The sequence below is a fragment of the Merops nubicus genome, unplaced genomic scaffold (genome assembly GCF_000691845.1).
Source record: "Merops nubicus isolate BGI_N331 unplaced genomic scaffold, ASM69184v1 scaffold20708, whole genome shotgun sequence".
Lineage (NCBI taxonomy): Eukaryota > Metazoa > Chordata > Aves > Coraciiformes > Meropidae > Merops > Merops nubicus.
The window spans coordinates 8,187-29,142 of NW_008625349.1; the positions used below are offsets into that span (position 1 = coordinate 8,187).

The 20,956-nt window shown below is 36.1% G+C and overlaps 1 protein-coding gene across 2 annotated transcripts; it reads left to right on the forward strand.

Annotated features, from left to right (window-relative positions):
- Positions 1-2,029: 2,029 nt before the first annotated feature.
- Positions 2,030-20,377, forward strand: FAM49A (family with sequence similarity 49, member A). Of its 2 annotated transcripts, none has more exons than XM_008945657.1 (10): positions 2,030-2,110; positions 11,004-11,125; positions 12,066-12,171; positions 13,204-13,340; positions 13,426-13,503; positions 13,775-13,891; positions 13,985-14,064; positions 15,554-15,680; positions 18,275-18,345; positions 19,598-20,377. In XM_008945657.1, the coding sequence occupies exons 1-10, from the start codon at positions 2,041-2,043 to the stop codon at positions 19,659-19,661; spliced, it is 972 nt and encodes a 323-aa protein (XP_008943905.1). In that variant the 5' UTR covers positions 2,030-2,040; the 3' UTR covers positions 19,662-20,377. The 2 variants fall into 2 exon arrangements, with proteins under 2 accessions (XP_008943905.1, XP_008943904.1); XM_008945656.1 differs by lacking the exon at positions 2,030-2,110 and adding an exon at positions 2,306-2,378.
- The last annotated feature ends 579 nt before the right edge of the window (positions 20,378-20,956 follow it).

Sequence of the window (20,956 nt, forward strand, 5' to 3'; positions counted from 1 at the left end):
TCTCCAGAGCAGTGATGTGCTCTACTGCTGCAAGAAGGATCAGAAAGCTTGCGCACATGATCTCAAGCTGCTCAATGCAAATGAGGGAGCATATCCTCAGGTTCTTGGCAAAAAGGCTTCCTCACTGTTCAAAGCATGCTGTCAACTAAACCAGTCTCTGAATGCAGTGCTGACTTCAGCAGCAGAAGAAATGGTTGGATACTCTCTGAAGATTGAAAGAAATGAGGTAAGATATGGCTTAAAATGAGTTGAAAGCGAAGAATCCAAACTGAGTCAGTAAGTTAGTCTTTTATAATAATAGAAATTGTTCCTGTCAAGGTTATGAGAAGGAAAATAAGTGTATGCACCTTATCTTGGCCCTCGTACCTGATACTGATAAAATGTATTGTACTGGTGTGATAAAAATGTTACATTATTGAAAATACAAATCTTAATGCTGTATAAAATTCTTGCTGTTTGCATGTTTTTCCCCTTTGTAGGCTAATCAGGAAGTCAGATTCAGTTCATACAATGCAGATCTTGTTCTGAAAATAAAACTGTATTTTTTTTTCTGCATATAAATGGATATAACTTTATGAATAATGGAATATGTTTCTTTGTGCTTCAATATTGTATATGCAACATGTTACTAATTGTAAAGGGCTTGACAATCTGCTTACTGGATTTGTTCTGGAGAGGAAATTTTGAAGAGGCATTTAATGCAAAACAAAGCTATTTGTGTAACAAAAACATGGTTTACATGAAGCTGTGTACTCTGAACAGATTATTGATAAAAGTTATATAATTTTATGGAGTGTCTATGGCTGCTTTGAAATCTCCAAATCTTAATGTTACCTTCCTAGGTTTTCCTGATAAAGCAATATATCCCTTACATGCATCTAGAAATTAGTGTTTATGATACTTTTTCTTCTGTAATGCTTGGGGGAGAATTTTTTAAAATCTTGTCTCCTCATTTGGAGTATCAGCCAGGTAAATTCTTGGAATAGTTTTGTGGTCTGATTTCTTAAGTGGGAAAGGAGTTAAACTGGAAAATAGATGAGCATCAGATGTGAGCCCCAAGAGCTGTAGTTTATAGTAGTGAGACTATTTATCTTTGAGGCAAAAATCAGTTTTCAGTTTGAGTTTTAAACCTAAAATAGCATTTTTCTATATCCCTCTAGGCAGACTTCTTTATTCTTATATGTACTTTTCATGGTATCATTTTTCTCTCTTCTGAGAAAGTTTTAAGTTTACCTGTGAGAGCTATACTTATATCTAGCTATAGAATAATGTATCTTGCTAAGGACTTACTGGTAAAAAAAAATTCCATTAAATCTCCTCCCTTCTTCTCTTCCATAGAGAGTTGCTTTCTTAAGAACTGGTCACTTGCCCTTTTGGGAGTTCTTCAGAACTTGAAATGCAAAGGCTTCCAAGATGATAAAAGATAGAATAACAGATAAAAAGAGAGTTTGAACCTCTTCCCTTATTTTTTTTTCTTTTAGATGCATGCATACATGTTTAAAAGTTACAAAGAGCAAGCTTTTTAGCTTTTCTTTCTGATTGATTTTTGTAGTAAAGATTTATAAAACCTTACTGATTAGAAACAATTAGATTTTTTTTTCCTTAAATGAGTTATTTTCATGAAATAACAGGAATTTATGCTAAAGTATCCAAATCAAGGATTAAGGTTTCATTTTTTTAATCTGGAATGGTATTCAGTAATCTTGAGTACAGCAATTTAGAGGATTTACAGAAACAAATATAGTTCTGAGTTTTGTTTCTCTTCCTACATAAACTCACAAATATCTGTTTGTACTCTGTGATGTTCTACTGATGTTTAAATTACAGTTTTTTGAAGAGAATTATTTGTGTGTTTATCCAAGGTCTTACTCTCTCTGGCCCCAAGAATAAATATCAGAATATAAGAATGTTTCTCATGGCCCAGAACTTGCCAAAATGTTTCATGTGTGATGCAGACTGTGTCAAGCCTTTAGCTGTAGTATTGTGGTGTTTATTTATATAACTGTTTACGATTTTGTTGCATTTACTAGGTTTGCTGGGATGGGTAATCTTCTTAAGGTCCTTACCAGGGAAATTGAAAACTATCCACATTTTTTCCTGGATTTTGAAAGTAAGTTCAAACAATTACAAGGCAATGAGAGAATCTTTTCCTTGACTTAACAGCAAACTGAGGAGAAACCTTTTAAAATCTGATTGCTTGCAGTGTGTATTTCCAGCACAACCAGTCTGTCCAAGTCCTTGTCTCTAAGGTCATTTGTTCACTCAGGACTCCTTTTCTCTTCCTTTTCTATTTTTCAGGAACCAAATGGGAAATCTTTTAAAAGTTCTCACTTGCACAGAGCTTGATCAGGGGCCAAATTTTTTCCTTGACTTTGAAAGTGAGCAAAGCTTCTTGCCTGGCTTGCCTTCTTTGCTTATTATTTCCTAATAAACTGCATGTGCTTACGCATCATAAAGCAATTCAAAAGGGATTTGCAAACAAATCAAATTACACTTCAGCTGAATATTGCTTTTTGGTATTTATAAAACTATACAAAATTGCATTCATTGTGCGCAGAGAAGGGGCAGAAAAATAGATGTGCAAGTAAATCCTTACCTTGAATTAGTTTCAAAACATTTATGAACCACTGTTAAATTTACATATGAATCAACTTGACCTCAGCTTTCTTTAGCAAATCAAGGTTAAAACAAAATCTCTTCATGTTGCTTCCTTGAATGGAACTATATATTGGAAATAAAAAGCTGAAAAAATATAGGTAGTGGAAGTGACACTAGTTTTGCCCGGTTTGGTGATGATTTAACTGGGATTATTATAGTTTCTAAAAAGTAGTGATCAAAGTGTACATGCTTGATTGCATCTCTCTTAATTGCATGGTTATCAGTTTGCAAAACAATATTTCACATACTAATTTTCCTTGTCACACCTATATCTGATTCAAAGCTATTTCACTTTTACTGATTTTCAGCTTCCCTGCATGTACTTCTGGTCTTAAAAACTGATCATCAGATCCTTAAATATGGGTTTAATCTTGCTTCACTACTTATGTGAAATACTTTTTATTTAGAATGCTAATAGCGTGTGATGTTTTGTCTGTTAATACCTTTATTCTAAAAAAAAAAAAAAAAAGGCAAAAAAATTTCAAGAAAAGCCAGTGTTCTTGAATAACTTTTTGAAGTGTGCTTTAAGAGAGATTTTCAGGTGATTGGACATACATGTTAGCATCTTGAAATAGTTTTCTTGAATCATTTATTCCTGAATTATTTTTCAAAAAAGTTACTGACATGATATGAGACTGTATGTGTATATGTATTCTGAAACACTGGAAAAAAAAGTCATCTGAACACATAATACCTAAATCTCATGAAATTGTTACAGTTTGTTTTCTTGGATGAGACCTAAAGTATATGACTATAACTTTGCACATATCTTAGTATGGAGCACTGGAGTAGGTTGCCCAGCAAGGTTGTGGAGTCTCCTTCTCCAGAGAGATTCAAAACCTGCCTGTGCAGTCTGCTCTGGGTGAACCTGCTTTAGCAGGGGGGTTGGACCGACTAGAAGATCCCTAGAGGGTCCCTTCAAACCCCTTACCATTCTGTGATGCTGTAATCTTCTCATCTAGATCTTATTTACCTCATTACGAAGAATTAGTTGCAAATTATAAAAAAAAAAAAAAGTTAATTGGTTGGTTTGGGTTTAGAAGAAGGTACTACAAGCCATCTTTCTCTTTTTCTTTTCTGTCTATCTCATTTGAGAGTTTTTTTGTAAGGTACTCCTGACTCAGGTTTATCAAAACCACCATGTATTTTATTTCTATCAGACTTGCAAAGGCTTTGGTATCACTCTGTGGTCTTGCTAAGCTATTATGGTTTTCAGCTGCTCTGAGCTTCCAGGTTGAGTCAGCCTCATCATGTCCTGGATAGCAAGAAAGGTACTCCTGACTCAGGCTGCAGACTTGGCAGGAAATGGGTGGTCTGGCAGTGGGAACCTTTGGTGGAGCAGAGAGGGTGCTGAGTGGGGAAAATACATTTCAGTGCCTTGGCAGCAAAGGTTGATTTGTTTCCAAAAGTGAATTGCCAAGAACTGAATAGGCTGAAGCACCCTGTCCCATGGGGGGTGACCAGTGGTTAGTGCAAGCACATGGGCATGCAAGTCAGGCACGTCAACCTAGAGAGAAACAAAAATATCCTATCCAAATTTCAGTAAGCTTGACACTCCTGAGCAAAAGGTTAAAGTGGTTTACTTTTCGTGTCATAAAAAAAACCTCCAGGACTTTATTTCACAATCTGTATTGTGTTGAAAGGATATGACTGAAGACACCTGTAGTTGTGTGCTTTGGTCTCCTTTAAGGAGCCATCATATGGTGTAAAAGGACACTTCAAGTTAGTGGGCATAGTGGACACAGTTAAGAACAAGCCTGCCTGTGTGCTCCCTGGACATGTGGCTTTTTGTGGCCTCAGTTTTCAGTTTGAATGCATGGATGAAAACTATCACTGCGGTTGGCCATTCAGAGGATGAGGGGTATGCTGAGTTGATGTGTTTTCTGTATTTAATTATTTGCATCAGCATATTGCTTTCTATTTTTTTTTTTTGTGCACTTTTTCATGAACTCTAAGCTGAAATCTCAAATCTGTCAGCACTACTTCTGAAATGTTAGCAGCGTTTTTGGATCCTCACGCTGCAATGTTTTATTTGCCGCTCTTCGTTTGGTACGTAGTGTACCTGAAAGGAGGGGGGGGACGTTCTTCCTGCTGTGAGTACAGTGTACCAAGGTACAAACACATGACTGCACCCGTTCTCTCCAATAGCTGGGTGGGAACATTAACTTGATAGGAGCTAGCTGTTAAAGAAACACCCACCAAACTACCTCCTTACCTCCCTCCCCATCTACTAAGTACTCTTCCAGTCAGATGACGTAGATGATGGCATGGTGGGAAGAGCCCCAGCAGTGGCACAGGAATGGGAACAGAAATGAGGAGAGGATGGCAAGCAGTTATACAGATTTAGATATCTTAGGTTAGTCACAAAGCTACACAGTAAGATCAGAGTAGTAGGTTTTTATTTTATTGTTTTCCCTTGGTATCATTAATTAATACACATTTTATAAACAATGAGTTGTCAGGACATGTTGTTCTGTACAACAGAAATGAATTTATTTTCTTGTGAATTATCGTTCCCCAGGGCAGAATTCTGTTTTGATGCAAACTTTGAGGACAATCTTGTATTGCATCTTTTGAAAAATTCTCTTACAGATTTTTGTTTGTTTTACAGTATACTTAATTACAAGTTGCTTTTCATCATTGCATGCTCACTTTTCCCTTATATATTTTCCACTAGCCTGTTTTTTTTCATATTTAGCCGATACATCCCTCCAGTACATCTCTTCTGTGCAATTCTTGAGGTCTTGAAAAATTGGAAGGTAGAAACAGGAACACTTAGAAAAATTAAATTTTCTCACCCAATTCAAAGTTGTGGGTTCTTTTCACATTCTGCCTTGTGCTATGTTTGAAAATGGGAAAGAATAAGGAAAGAAAAAGAAGTTTCAAAATGTTACCTTGCAGTGTTTTTTTAATAGCTATTTTCATATTTCCTTAGAAAAGTTAAGGCTACAAAAAAAAAGTTGTTTAAAATCCTCTTTTTCTTCCCTTCCCTGCAGCTGTCTAGAGCATCAGTTGTGATTCTTATGACACCTTTTGCTGACATTATACTTAATTCCAAACTGGGAACCAAGTTTCATAACTCCATGATCATACTTGAAAAAGCTTGAATCCAACATTAATTTCAGTTAATGTTGTATAGGAGAAGCAGTTCTGTGTGCTCTCCAGTAATCAGTTCAGAGTTAGGCAGTTACTCTGGATCTGTGCAAGGAGAAGCAATTTGAAGATTCATTCAGTCCAGCCTTGGAAGCAGACAGGGTTAAATGGGAATTGTGGTTACTCCAGCAAGTGATATGGAGAAAGTAGTGTTCTCCTATGCAGGTGAAAACAACTTTTCCTTGAGGTGAAAGGCAAACTGAATGTGTTCAGCCAACTTAGTCTTTTTTAAGTTCTGCTGAAAGGTTTACGAAAAGAACAAGAACCTCTTCATTTCCAGAAAGTGTTCCCTATTCCTGGTTTACAGTTTATATCTCAGTGTGGGTATTCTTAATCAAGCTACATATTGGATTTGATTATATGCTATTTGCTTTACCTTAATTCCTTCTTACCTCTCAACTTGAAAATAGTGTTGGGAAGCGTGAGTGCATGGAAAAGCTTGAGAGTCTGTGGATTTCAAGATTTCATGAGCCCATAGGGCAAATTCTCATTAAATGAGTTTTGTCAGTTGAAAAACTTCCTTTTCTTTAGATGTTGACCTTGTTTAAATTAGTCACAGGTAAATGAATTCTGGGTATTTGAGTCTCTTCCCAGTGCAGAAAGTCTATTATCAAGTTACTGCTGCCCACACAGGGCCTTTTTCAGGCAAAGTAAACAAATAATTCCACCTGAATTCTTAGAAATAATTTGAAGGTTGAAGTATCAAAAATTTGTTTTGAACCTAGAAGACTAAAGCTTACAGGTTATTTGGAGAAGGTGTCCTTACGTGACACCTTCAGTCCCATCCTCTCCTCACATACAAATACCTTTTGTAAGACCAAACTCTCTAACCTTAACCTGAGCAGGTTCCCTTTTTTCCTAAATGTTAACTAGGTGGGCTCATTACCTGATCCTAATTTAATCTGCTTTATCTCCCAAAGAATCAAGGACACTTACTTTCTAGGATTCCCCTGCCCCATCCCCAGAAAGATTCGTGGCATTTTCAGTTATCGTTGTTCATGTCTGATTAAAAGTATCTATTATTAGAATGTGTCTGGCAGCAGAGTAACTGCCCACTTTTTGTGTAATAGGGTATTAATGAACACCCAAGCCCTGCAGGCAGCAGGGTGGGAGATGTGATCTGTGTCCAGCCTGCAGGAGGTTAAACTCTTAGCAAGTCTTAACAACTTAGGCAGCTTCACTTTGTTCTAGTTAGTTTAAAAAGGATGAAATTTAAAAATCCTGTGTAGACTGGGTAGGGTCCTGTTTCTACCTAATACTGTTCCTTTTAGTGTAGGGAGTATAGCAGATTCTAATGCTCTGAATGCATGATTCACTGTAGCTGGAATGCCTTCTGTCCTTTCTAAGGACATAAACTGACTTTACATCTCATTTTGTCCCAGATTGGAATGGGAAAAATCATTGTCATGGTGATAAACCTGAAATAGGACTTCAGCATTGTACAATAAAATGTACATATCGCTGTCCTGACTTGCCATCAGTGGCTGGTGGCCACGTTCAGCAGTGGACAGGACAAGGAAAGCTGAAAGCAGAGCCTGTAAGACATCTTGCTTTACTCACTATTGCTAGGCTGTCGAGGCCAGGAGGGGTGTGAATTTTTTTTGACAAATATGATTCTATATCCTGAAATGTAAGCACTAACCTGCTTCAGTGGGAATCCTTGTAGACTGCAATCAGTTTGACTGAGAGTGGAATAAAGCTCTGTGCTTTTGGTCTGCATTTAAGATAGAGAAGGGGTGTGTAGGTTGGAAGCTCTTCTTTTCGTGCTGACTTGTTATCTTGTAATAACAATTAATTATTGAAATAGTGTTATATTTGATATGAAAGCTTCATATCTTTTTTATATTTATCTTGTCCTGTGAGCACTACTGTCTTACCTACATAGCACTTTCTGTGGTTTTCTAGTAATGAAAATAATGATTCCGCCTTCACACCACATCATGAAATATTTCACACCTGAAATACTGAAGGCATCCACAAATGGATTGTAGCTTCCCCCCTTTTTTTAATGAAGCCTGAAGCCCTATCCAAAGCATGGAATAGACCATGTGTAAAGGTGAAAGAGAGCATTTTTTCATGGAATGGATGAATTACCATATCCTGGTTATTTCTGAAGGAACCAGTGGAATTACATTTCTCTCCAGAGCTAAAATTCTTGCTTTCTAAATGAAAATTTGCTGCTAGACGCTGTATATGGTAGAGTCAAACCTGCTCTGATTCTTGAATTAATTTGATAGAAGATTCATTTAGTTGTCAGGTTTAAGGTTCACATTAGAAACATTTGGGCAAAGGGAAGTGAAAGGGTTGTCTATTTTGTCTTATTAAAGACAGCAGGCTCTGAATACTAATGATGAGTACTCTAAAAACTCAGACTTGAAATGCAGTACTTCCAGTGATTATGATAACTCATTATTGGGAAGACTTGCATTCAGTGTGGATTAGTCAGTGTTTATAAATTGCTTGAGCACATGCTGGTTCTCTGGTGGTATGGAGATAAGAGGGGAGCACTGCCAAGCAGCAATTCCACACTCAGTCAGGAATGGCACTTTTTCACTCAGAACAGAGAAACGAGTTTTCTATTATTGGAATAGAAAAGCAATTTTAGAAGCCAAAATCTATTATGAAGCAGTCTGTATTCCTTTTAGTTGTTTTTGTTGCTAGTATTATTGTTGTCAACAGCAAGGTGAAATCTTTTTCAAAGTGATTGATTACAGGTTTTGTAGCTGATCATTTTTGGCAAGATCTTCATGTAAAATCCCTTTTGAAACATGGTCGTGGTCTTATCAGAACACCTGTTTGCATAGCATATATTTCATAAGTCAGATGCATGTTTGTTTTTTTAAAAAAGCCTGGATCATTCTCCCTGACTTTATTTTTCAGCTAAATACTTCCAGCATAAATACAAACCGCTTCTGCAAGTGCAAGCTAAGCCTGTTGCTCTGTGGCCTTTGCAACCTTCCTCCTCTCCTTTCCCTTTCTTTTCTTCTTCCATCCACTTACCTTCCTCCTATTCCTCCTTCCCTAGGTGCTGTGATACTGCAGATAGCTCAGTGGGCCTCAAATACTCAACCTTCCCCCAGCTTCCAAAAGATGAATTGGGAAAATCTGAAACAGAACTAGCAATAAAGGCCATTTTCAAGTCCCAAAATGCTGAGCAGTCTGAGTAGTGTTTACTTTTTTTTTTTAAGGGGATAATATTTTTTAAGGCAAATTAAGTTGTATAAAGTAACAGAAGCACCTTGTTAACCAAACCCATGCTTCAGTTGACCTGAACATTCAAATTTAACACTCAAGAACTGTACTAATCAATTATTTGCTCTCTTTTGTGTCTTAATACTCACTGAAAATGTTATTTTAATTAACTTTTATTTAACTATTACAATACAGATATTGATTTATAGGTGACTCCTACCTTCACCTGCTGTGTTGTTCTGTGGTGTGTAACTGTTCAGCAAGATTACCATTGTCTTCTTCAAACTCCACAGTGTTTACTGGTTTGTTTCTGTGTCACAAGGGGATGGACCCTTTAAAGCGTATGCCTAAGATTTCTTGCAGCTTGGGGAAGGAACCAGTCAGTAACACTATAAACTCAATGTGACTGATAGGTTGGTTCCACAGCCTTGTCCCAGCTGGGATTTTCCTGTTTGGGATAGTTTTCCTGTTGGTGAAAAACCCTGCTGAGTAAGCCCAGCTTATTTTTACTCTCACTTGTACTGTCTTTTAAACACAATTATGGAAAACTTCCAGAATAAAAGGAAAGTTAAATCAGAATTGTTTCATCTGGTCAACATCATGGGACTCATGGTGACACAGGAATATAAGGAAGATTTTAAGTATTAGTTACTTCAAAGCTACCAACAAGTAAATAGCCATTTGTGTCTCATTTATGCAAGGTCCATAGGCAATTTGACACATTAAAACAAATTACATTGACCAGAACTGTCCCACGGAGAGTGCCTGATCTTTCCGTACCCTCCAAGATGAACTGCTTTATTTGTTTCTAGTAGGGGTGTGTGTAAATAAATCCCATATTGATACATGGGTAGAACACTATCTCAGTCCTGAAGGGGAGTGAGAAGACTAAGTAGAAAAAGTATTTTTAATATTTCTTGTCTATTAATGTAGACATATACAGTAGCTCTTCCTACTCAGTGGGTTTTGAACTGAAGATATTTCATTGCTTTTAATTCAGACAAGTAGTCTCTAAGTCCTAAGGATCACCTTCAAACCATTTTTTTTCTTCCATAAAAATTAGAATTCTATCTTTACAAACTAATACAAATTTAAGGAAAGAAAAAAAGTTGTATCTCTGTAGAAATCTGCTGGGACAATATGTTTGTTTCTACAAATACTGGACTACAGTTCTATATATAGGTCATCCAGGCTTTAGTCAGTGCCGGTTGTCTTTATATTTACAAGCAAAAGGCAGAAGATCTCTACCTTGTCTGATCTGTTGATATTCTGGGGTTACCATCACTCCCTGGTGTCACAGTGCTGTGAAAATCCCATTGGGTGGGATTCAAATAGGAAAATTCATCTACTTCCAAATGTTATTTCTCTGAACAGTCAAGATCTGCAGATAGTTCCTACCCTAAAAACTGATCCTTGACAGAGCTGGCTTTATTTTAGTAGCAGGAATGGTCTCTGGCATACATAAGAAAAATGTTTATTTTTAACAGTACTGTATTGGTGTCCTACAAAAGGAGAGATATATTATCCTGGTTAAAGAAGCCTGCAGGAAAGTCAAAGTGCTGTAATATCCCACTGCATCTACTGAAGGGCCTGAGTTTATCCCCAAGCTGCAAGAATAGTGAACAATTCTTTGTAATAGAGCTGTGGAGCTCATGAAAGAGAGGGACATTTTTACTAAAGGACTGATGCATTATCCTATTTTCTAATAACATTGCTTTATGATACTGCTTCACTTTAAAATGCTGCACTTTGAGAATAGGCATTATGAGCCAGAACACACAAAAACTGCACTATTTTTCTTCCCTTGTGATACAAAGCAGAAACTTGGATGTTAGCAGAGTGGCAGTGCAGTATAATTGTATTTTAAAAAAAAAAAAAAATCAGAATGGAGTTACACATAGTCAAGCTGGATATAATGTTATTATGCAGAACTGACTAGTCTTGCAATTTATATTGGAGCTACCTTTTGATTTTATGTATTTTGCTTTTCTGTTTCTTAGATGCACAGCCCACAGATGGAGAAAGGGAAGTATGGAATCAGATCAGTGCAGTTTTACAGGACTCGGAAAGTATGCTTGCAGACCTTCAGGCTTACAAAGGAGCTGGACAAGAAATTAGAGATGTATGTTTTGTAAAGTTAATGACAGTTCTTTGGAAGCAAAATCAAGCAAAACTCCATTTGTTCCTAGCTTCTGTTCTATGTCGAAGCACATTCTGTGAAATAATATGAAAATCTTCATTAAAATTGTATTCAGAAAATACATTAGGGATTATGTGTAATGTTGAATATAAAGCCCTAATGTGAAATCATTAAATGATGGCTCTTGGAACTTCTTCTAGATTTACTATTAGTAATTAGTAATTGTTTTTCACTTTAAGAAGTCCCATTTCATATGCTTCGTTTCATATATCTTATGGTTGAAGTCAGAGTTGAGGACATGGAAGAAATAACATTTAGAAGTCAGAAATACACTATGAAAAAATTGAAGATAGCTGTTCTTCTGTGTGAGATAATGAATCACAGTAAATTATAACTGTACATCCACTTACAGGCATCTTACTCTATGAAACTGGTCCCAAAGCACAAGTCTGAATGGTAACTTAAAATTTTTCTCAGCTGACCAAACCTTTTCCTCCGTGAGCTTCACTGTTGCTCTTAGTGTGATCTGTTAGTTACTTAAGAACTTGAATATGTTGATTTCAGAAGCTTCAAAACCTTAAACAAAAAAGCTATTTCTACAACTAATAGTTATAGAAAAGGTCTTGGCTGATGCTTCTACAATAGTTTTGCTTGCCAAAGAATATACTAAAACATATTTCTGTATGTCAGCAGTGCATTGGAATTAATAATTTTAAATCAATACATTACAGGGGCAGAGGGAAGGTGGAAAACCTGGTATTTATTGAACCTACTGTTTTACTATTCCTGTGCAATGTGATTTCTCATAATTGTTCTGTGTTTTACAATACTTTCCAAATTAATGTAGTAGAAAAATTCAAAACTACCTTTTGCTTGTTGGTCATATATATTGTGGTTCTTCACAGTAATATTTTCATTTCAGGCAATACAAAATCCCAATGACATCCAGTTGCAAGAAAAGGCATGGAATTCAGTGTGTCCTCTGGTTGTAAGGTTGAAGCGCTTTTATGAGTTTTCCCTCAGATTAGGTGAGCCCTATTCTAATACATCTGCTTATTAGGCTACTTTATATATAAAGAAATTGGAAGATTTTGTTTCCACAGAATTTTGAAGGGTTATTATTCTTTTCATTTGATATCAACAGACACTTAACTGCAGTTAGATTTATCTAGGTGTATTAATTTCAAAATTATCATAGTTTGTTAGTTTGTCCCTTCAATCTGTATTATGTAAATAGAATACAAGGAAAGAACATGATAAAACTATAAAGTTGTCCTCTGCTGCCTGCCACTCTTCTGGACTTCACTAGTCAGTATTACACTAATGCAGTTTATTTTCTGTAATTTGGATCCTTCAGGGTTTTAAAGGGTATGCAAACCAATAATATTCTGAGACTTTTTAAAAACGGGAATAGTGGGGAGAAGGGTATGAATAAACTCTCTGACAGGGTGAAAATCCAGAGTCAGGCATGTTTTACACTGACTTCCTCATCCTTACAAACCCCCAAAATTATGTACATACTCCTTGAATTAGAACTGTGGAAGAGAACCAGTGTGTAAAAATTTATGTGTAAAGTTCCCAGTGCAAGGGAGGAGTTCTACAACATCCTGATTACTAAGCCTTTCACTTTTTGAGTTGCTAGTAATTATAGCCACAGGAGCTGAATTACATTGCTAGCAATGCCTAAGGGTGCACTTACAGTAACAGAGCTGCCAGAATAATCTCTCTACTGAGCTGATGGCCAACTGGGGAAGATGCAGTTGAAAGAGCTGAATATCTCTATGCAAGAAAAATACTTTTTCTAGAATTTTTGCTGGGCAACCCAGGTGAAGGGTGATAAAAATAGATAAAAAATAGATTAAAAGGTGGTAGAAAGTGGAGAGAAAATGACAAGAGGCCTCAAGAGGCAGGAGTCTTTGGCTAATGTTTCCCACCTTAAAATAGTTAGAGAAAGCATTTTAGAGGATTCCTTCCCTTCAAATAAAGTATATTTAGATACTTAGTTAAAACTTTGTCATCATTTGGACTGAACAGAATTTGTGCTTCTGATTTCTCCTCAGAGAAAGCGCTGCAGAGCTTACTGGAGTCCTTGACGTGCCCGCCGTATACTCCAACCCAGCACCTGGAACGGGAACAGGCTCTAGCCAAAGAGTTTGCAGAAATCTTACATTTTACTCTTCGCTTTGATGAACTTAAGGTTGATAAAGTCTTTTAATACATGCAGATTTTTTTCCATGTATTTTGAACCAAAACTGATTATTTCCTGTTTGTCTTCCCCAAAGATGAGAAACCCAGCAATTCAGAATGACTTCAGTTACTACAGGCGGACAATAAGTCGCAACAGAATAAACAACATGCATGTAAGTAAATAAAATCTGATCTGCTGTTCACACAAAGGTATTTATCAGTATGTATTTATCCTATTTATGGTAATGGTTGTTCTTTTGATTCAATAGCTGTCATGTTCTCTCCTTCACACCGAGAGTTCATCGGCACTCCGATGAAGTGATTAGAGTGGAACTATTCATGCAGCAATCTGGTTGCTGACATGAGCATGTACCGTATCTTTTTCTTTCTGCCGGCAAGATTTTAAAGAGTTTTACTGACTATTTTGTCTCATGTTTTCATCAGCTAGACATTGAGAATGAAGTAAACAATGAAATGGCCAATAGGATGTCCCTGTTTTATGCAGAAGCTACACCAATGCTGAAAACACTCAGTAATGCAACTACACATTTTGTATCGGAAGTAGGTAATGGGGGAGAAAAGGTCTAACAGACAATCTTGATTTTAACTTTGCAAGATGGTTTACTGAACACTGGCTGTTTTTAACCCTTCTAGAACAAAACGTTACCAATTGAAAATACAACGGACTGTCTAAGTACTATGGCCAGTGTATGTAAAGTCATGCTGGAAACACCGTAAGTTTTACTTCATATCTTGCTTTTCTTGTCTGAGAGAATTTGTATTGTGTTTTCAGTAGCCACTTGGCATAAACATATCTTTTTTCCAAATTAATTCCTGTGCGTTTGCCTCAAGTTGTTGTCACTTTTGTGTACAAAGCATGACTTGATATTAGAAAGTCTTACCTCGTATTTTAACCACCTTATGATATTTTTTGACTGCCAGCATTGAGTTATGTTAGAGAGAGCTTACATGCTCAGCCTGTGTTTCAAAGAAAGGTTAAAACATGAGTGTAAAATCTTCACCATGCAGGCTTCAGTGTTTGTATCTTACCTAACCAAGGCTGCAGGCCAACTACTGTCTCTTGAGTGCTCGTGCTGCTGAGTTATTAGCACGCTTAGGGGCAAGATTTCTGTTCTTCCAATTAGCACTCTCACAAATTATATACAGGGACTATTCTGAGGGTCACATATTTTTGAATGCAGCCATCTCATTCCAGATATGAGAAAGTTCAGCTGTATGGAAACTACAGTTGTTCCTAGTGTAGATATGGCCACTGGAATTGCTGTTGTTTAGCTATGCAACAGTATTTTTTAGGTTGGAGGTCTCTCTGAGATAGGTCTCAACCTATCTTGTATGTGTTGGAAAACGCATAAAAGATAGAGTCAGGGTGGTCTTCCTGTCTGTGAATCATTTATTCATGATGACATGTAAAGGGTAGAACTCCTGAGGACCCTGTGCTTGACTGTGAAAATTCTGGAGAAGTGTAAAAAGAAGGTGGGTTTCATGTCAAAGTCCCAGGACATCATAGAAGTAATAACTGAAAAGTAACCTTATGTCTTAGCTGATTTTTTTGGCATGCTTATTCTTATTTTGGAACTCAAAAGTCAAAGAAAAAAAAAAATCTTCAAAATTAGTTCAGTCCTCTACTAATAAGCCTCCACACTTCAGATGCTTAATGAACCTGGGCTGTTGAAGTTGCCTATGCACTTAGAAGATGTAAAGCAATGGCTATGATCCACCGAGGTGAAGCCCTGAACTTACTGGCTGCTGAAATTAGGTCCCACTTGAGTATTTATTAACTATATCAAAGTAGAAATTTAAGGAAAAAGAGCATCTTTCCTTTGAGGTCTTTGTGTGTTCTGTTTCTAAGATTAAACAAAAGTATGATCGATCTCCATCATATTTCATGAACTGTGGGAGTCTTCTGTGAAGCCATCCTCATAAAAGCCATTTTACTGAAGTGAGAATCTGAGCTGTGAAGGGGTATTAGAAGGGGTTTATGTATCTCTATTTTCTTTCTAAGCATTGTTGTAAATTGGCAAGGACTTAGACAGTTCAAAGGTCTTTAAAATCTTACTAAGATGGATAGTCACCCTTAAAATACATTTTTAGTTCAGATTTTATGTCCTCATAGTCCAGTTGCAGAATTGCCCAGTAATGTCAAAACTTTTTTCATTGTTTTTATTGTCAAGACTTGTTAATATCTTTTGTTCTGTGTTCCAGAGAGTACAGGAGTAGATTCACCAGCGAAGAGACCCTTATGTTCTGCATGCGAGTAATGGTGGGAGTTATTATTCTGTATGATCACGTTCATCCTGTGGGAGCTTTCTCAAAGACATCAAAGATTGATGTAAGAATGACTTTTCTTTCATATAATAATTAAATAATAAATAAAAACCTCTGTAGGTGTTAGAATACTAGTCTGCAGCTTTTTTCAGCACAAGCTTATGACTGCATAAATCACTTTAATTACTTTTCAGTGGCAAAATTTAGAATCTATCTTCACCTGCATACTTTTAATATAACAGATTGTTTGAAATTAAATAAGGATATTTTATTTTATTTTATTTTATTTTATACCTTCTTCCAGACATTGATACTCATTTGTCTTAGCCCTGCTTTCCTGCCAACTGTATGGTTACATTCAAATAATTGTATATTACATCTATCCTCGTATAAGTTCTATGGTCATCGTTTTTTATTAATTAAGTAATATACTTATGTTTATCTTTGGCATTAGTTCTGTTATAAATAAAGACATATTCAACATTGTCTCTGCTTTGTCTGAGATCTGACATAGCAGAACTGAAATGTTATTGTTGTAACGCTGATTACGAGCCCTCAGTTGCAGCATTGGCATGACCTGTCACAGAGAAATCAACCTTATTTTTTCATCTGAGATATTGCCAACATACTCAAAAAAGTACTTATTTTTGTTATGTTTTTACAGACCTAAATCTCATGCACTGCGACTTTCAGCAGAAATAAGCTGTAATTAATGAAAAAAGATGCTAAGTCTTTCCCTTTACAAGAGAGCCTAGTCTCTAGTAGTGGAAACGAAAAAAAATGCATGTAGATTCTTGCACTCCATGAATTTGAATATTTGTTAGCATTTTTAATCTGCAGATATGGGTATTTTACCACATCTCCTCTGACTGTTTTACAGAAGGAAAGATGTGTCACAAAGAGGTGAATTGATTTGCTCAAGGTCACGCAGTAGATAGAGCCCAGGAGATGAATGCAGACTTCCTGACTGCTAATTCAGTCTCTTGCCTATAGAGACAGCATGAGTGAAATTTTGATAAGGACCCAATATATAATATGTGAACTTTGTTTCTCTCTTTTATCCTAAAGTCCTGTAATCTTATAGGAGAGTTAGCTAGATATAAATGGGAGGCAGCAGATGTGTGACAGTTTTTAAAAATCAGTACATGGTTCCAAATCTTAATTTGCCTAATTAGTTTAGTGATTCTTCCCTAATAAAAAAATTAAATATTTTAGATGACGACTTTGTTGTACTGTGGAGAGCAATTATTTTTTCCAAACTAGTCACTTCTTAGGAGCCATATAAAGAGGATTTCAGGGACAGTGGAACATATTTCCATTTCCTTACTCTTTGAAGACTGGAAGCTGTATTTCAAGATGTTAATTACAAGCTCCTAGCTTAGATATCCTAACAGCTTCTCTTTTTTGACTGCTTTAGGGATTCTGATTCTAACAAAAATGGAAAAGAATGGTTTGAGTTTTTATGATGGGACATGTAAACCTGTACTCACTGATGTGAGTATAGTCCTGAGATGTAAATATAGTCCTGAGTTTCTTTATTTCAGGAAAAGTATCACCAAAACATGTGCTGCTGTCCTGAGGAGATTTAATCCAATCTGCCGTTTGCAAACCTGGTTTTATCTTCCAGGTAGAAATGGGCCAACTGTGCAGTGATCACTGACTGTTAGGCAGGTCATTGTGCAGGAGGCTGAGCTACATTTTTCCAAATATATATGGTTGGCAAATACATGGACCCTGACTTCAGTGAAGTATTTCATCATCCACTTTTGTTAGACAGAGGTGCTCTTTAGCTGCAAAGGAAATACTGGCATGTAGATTTAGCACTGCAGTGTGACTTGGAAAATGAGAAGGTTCAAATCTTGCTGCTATGTCTTTATCTATTGTTTTAAATAAGGTGGAAATAATCTAATTTCTGGAGAGTGATTTAGATGTCTTCATAGCAATCAGAAGAAACAGGTACTTCTGGAGCACCATTCATTACATATAAAAGTATATTCTGAATAAGTTAGAGAAATTTCTTGTCTCCATTGAGTAGGTAGGGAGTCTGTATAGTGGGTCAAATGGCTTCTGTCTCTGCTTCATTTCCCCTTTTGTAAATTTGGACAGACTTTCAGCCTGTTTTTCAGTCTCCGTGAAGAGGTTTGTTCAGTGTGGTGTTTAAAATTAACATCATGGATTTCAGATTAAATTTGTAACCACTAATTACGAAATAAATCATAAGTTATCATCAGTTAGGTTTACGGCCAAAAACTGAAAATTACTTCCTTGTGCATAAATATAACTGGCAAAGTTGAAACATCTCTTCTGCCAGTCGCTAAGAGCAGTGACGTGAAACTCTCAGAGAAAGTCTTTTTTTAGCTTGTATTGGCTGTTCTTGCTATTTTTTAAGCTGGAGTTGGAGAAGGAGTACAAATTAAGATACGTACACTTGTTTTATAATTTACTATCTACAGGTGCTTATTACAGTTGATATTTTCTCAAAAGTTATGTTTTTACCTTCAGGTAGTTTTTAATAAGTTATAATGCTTTTATGGTGTCATATAAAGCAGCACTAAGGCTCAGTAGGAAAAAAAACCTGCCTGTGGTGAAATGTTTCTCTGTGTCCAGCTAGTGCAATTCATACGTTATTGTTCAATAGTGACATGCTTCTGTTCCCAGATGAAGGGGTGCATAAAAGTTTTAAAGGAACAGCCACCTGACACTGTAGAAGGACTTCTGAATGCTCTCAGGTATGTGTGGAGTAATTGTTTCTTTCCTTTTTTCTCCCAGTCCCTTTATATTCAAAATGTTTCACCGCAGAAGTTCTTACTTATTAAGAAAATTGCCCTTCCAGGTTTGCCCTCCTCACCTGGGTTTTTCTTAAGTACTATTCATTTCTTGAAATTCCATTTCCCTTTGATAAACAATGATTATCAATATTGAAAGTCATAGTGTCCTTCTTCAGAGACACTTAAGGTTGATTTTATTGCTTAAAACATAGCTGCCTAAAAGGTAGACAACACATCAAAAGTAAACAATATATCTAACCTAAGATTTGTTATGTAAAATACTCCATAAACTAGAACATTTTAGAAGCAAAGAGTAGAATTTCTATTTCTCAAACCCTTGATGCTTCCCTTCTCTCTTCCCCTTTTAATAAGACTTTTTTTTTTTTCCTTCCTAAATGATACAAGTTCATAAAACAGCAACCTAAATCCCAATCCTGTAGCTAAGTATTCAAAGTGCTGTCTTGAGAAGCAAGACACAATGGTCTGACACTTCTGAAGCTGGGAAGGGAGTCTTAATACCAAGGTTTTCAGAGCTGTATTGAGTTCTCCAGCTGTTGATTGCTTTGACAGAGTGAGAACTGCAGCCATAACCACCTCCATATTTGCTTATGGTGTCTTTTGAATGAAAATTGATGTGGAGTTACATCCTACAGATATCAGGTGTGTTGTGAGCTTATGTGGTAATAAATCTCCCTGTGAACAGAAGCAGTGAAGGATGTTTGGGCTTAAATGGAAAAAATTACAATAAAGCTCTTAAGTCCTCCCAGGACATTTAAGAAAGCTGCTTAAAATTAGACTTCTAAATTATGTCAAAATTTCATTCTAGAGTCTGAAATTCTTTTTTGTATTTACTCTATTTCTTACATTTTTCCATGGTTTTACTTGTTCCTAGGCTTTTAACCAGAAAAAAGAAAAACCTAATTTCAACTCAAAAATCTGACAATGTCAGACAGAATGCAAACATCATTTAGCCAGGATTTAGCCTCAATTCTTCACCTCTTAATAGGGAATAATTCATTGTGAGGGGTATTTAGAAGATAAAGAGCTCCAGACAATTGGTGGTTAAATTCCAGTGATCAGTGGCCAGAGGAACATGTGAGTTCCTCCTGTGTGTAATTGAGCTGCACTGACTTCAAAAATGGGCACTAAAGTTTTAAAAGTTTTCTAATCCCTGTTCGTGTTATCAAATAATGTTTTAACTTGTAATTTCTAGATTCACTACAAAACACCTGAATGATGAATCTACTTCCAAACAAATTCGAGCTATGCTGCAGTAGTATGCTGAGACAAGGAGATGTTTGTATTGATGACAGAAGATGTGTATGTTTACATAATTTAATACAGTTTGATGTTAATACTTGTGTGTATTTACATAACCATTTCTTCACATTGCTAAAATATTTGAATCTGTTCATAACCTGACTGACTTTATATATTGCAGCCTAAGTTTTTATGCTAGCCTTTATCTTTTGATTTTTAAAATACTTTTTTACTTAGATACTTCAGCTACTACAGTTTATCTGTGCATTTTAATCGTTAAACACCTTCTCTATCAGAGAAGTAAGAGTAGTGAAGACAAAATGGAAATCAAATAAACTGAAATGTCAAAGATACTACAGAAAATGAACTTTAAAGAAGGAAAAAGTTAATATAAGAGAAAATACATTTGGTATGTTTTAAGAACATGTGCACAGTATTTTAGTAGTTAGTTTTAGGATCTCATCAAACTTGTACCAATAGAATACCTGAATGTTCATCACTGTCATAAAAGGTGTTGTGTCTCCTTAATAAGTGGAGATAAACCTAATTTTAAGGATTATATGCCGGTTGATATCCAAAAACATATTGCAAAGAGGTCATTTTACCTTTTTTATTAAGTTTAACTTGTACCTTTCAACAATTGAGGAAATCAGTATTCTTTTTCAGATTCAATATAAAGAAACTGTGTTTTAAAACCATTGCTAGATTTTGAAAATCCTGTATAATTTTACTAGATTTAGAAAGGAAAGGGAAAATACTGATGCTTTGACTTAACTAGAAAGGGTTTGTCAGTGTAAATATTTCACGATGAATGTTCTCTCTCAGACAGCTCTACCCAGTAGATTGCAGTAGCAGCAAACTTCCCTAGTGTCAAATTGACTTCATCAAACTAGGGATGATCTAAATAAGTTTTAAGAGCTGAGCTGTTCTTAGGCACTCCATCAAGTTCCTTGATAGTATTATTCATTAGATGATTCAGAGTCAACACAGAAATATATATCAGCTGACTGCTCTTCCTTGGTTTTTGAGATGTGATTGATGCTTCAAGAAACTGAGTTCCTTGCTGAGTCGTTTGTTATTACTTCCTAGTAATTTTTCCAGTAAATTGAATATAAATACTTTGTCAAAAGCAGCAAAGTGCTCATGCTCTGTTAAGTGTGTCTTCTGGGTGGTCTGCAGTTGCTGTACATATTCTTGCAGGGGTCACGTTCTGAAAATGTGTTTGATTTTGTGTACTTTGCTTGCATTTATGTGTGAAAACACCAGTGCTTGTGCACACATTCAAATTTGTATTTGCTTGTTTCTGTGTGCA

Excerpts from the sequence above, each read along its gene's own strand:
- FAM49A (XM_008945656.1), top strand. The coding sequence starts at position 2,306 with ATGGGAAATCTTTTAAAAGTTCTCACTTGCACAGAGCTTGATCAGGGG. Across the intron at positions 12,172-13,203 it reads TGAGTTTTCCCTCAGATTAG|AGAAAGCGCTGCAGAGCTTA; the intron begins GTGAGCCCTATT and ends ATTTCTCCTCAG. Across the intron at positions 13,892-13,984 it reads CTACACATTTTGTATCGGAA|AACAAAACGTTACCAATTGA; the intron begins GTAGGTAATGGG and ends TAACCCTTCTAG.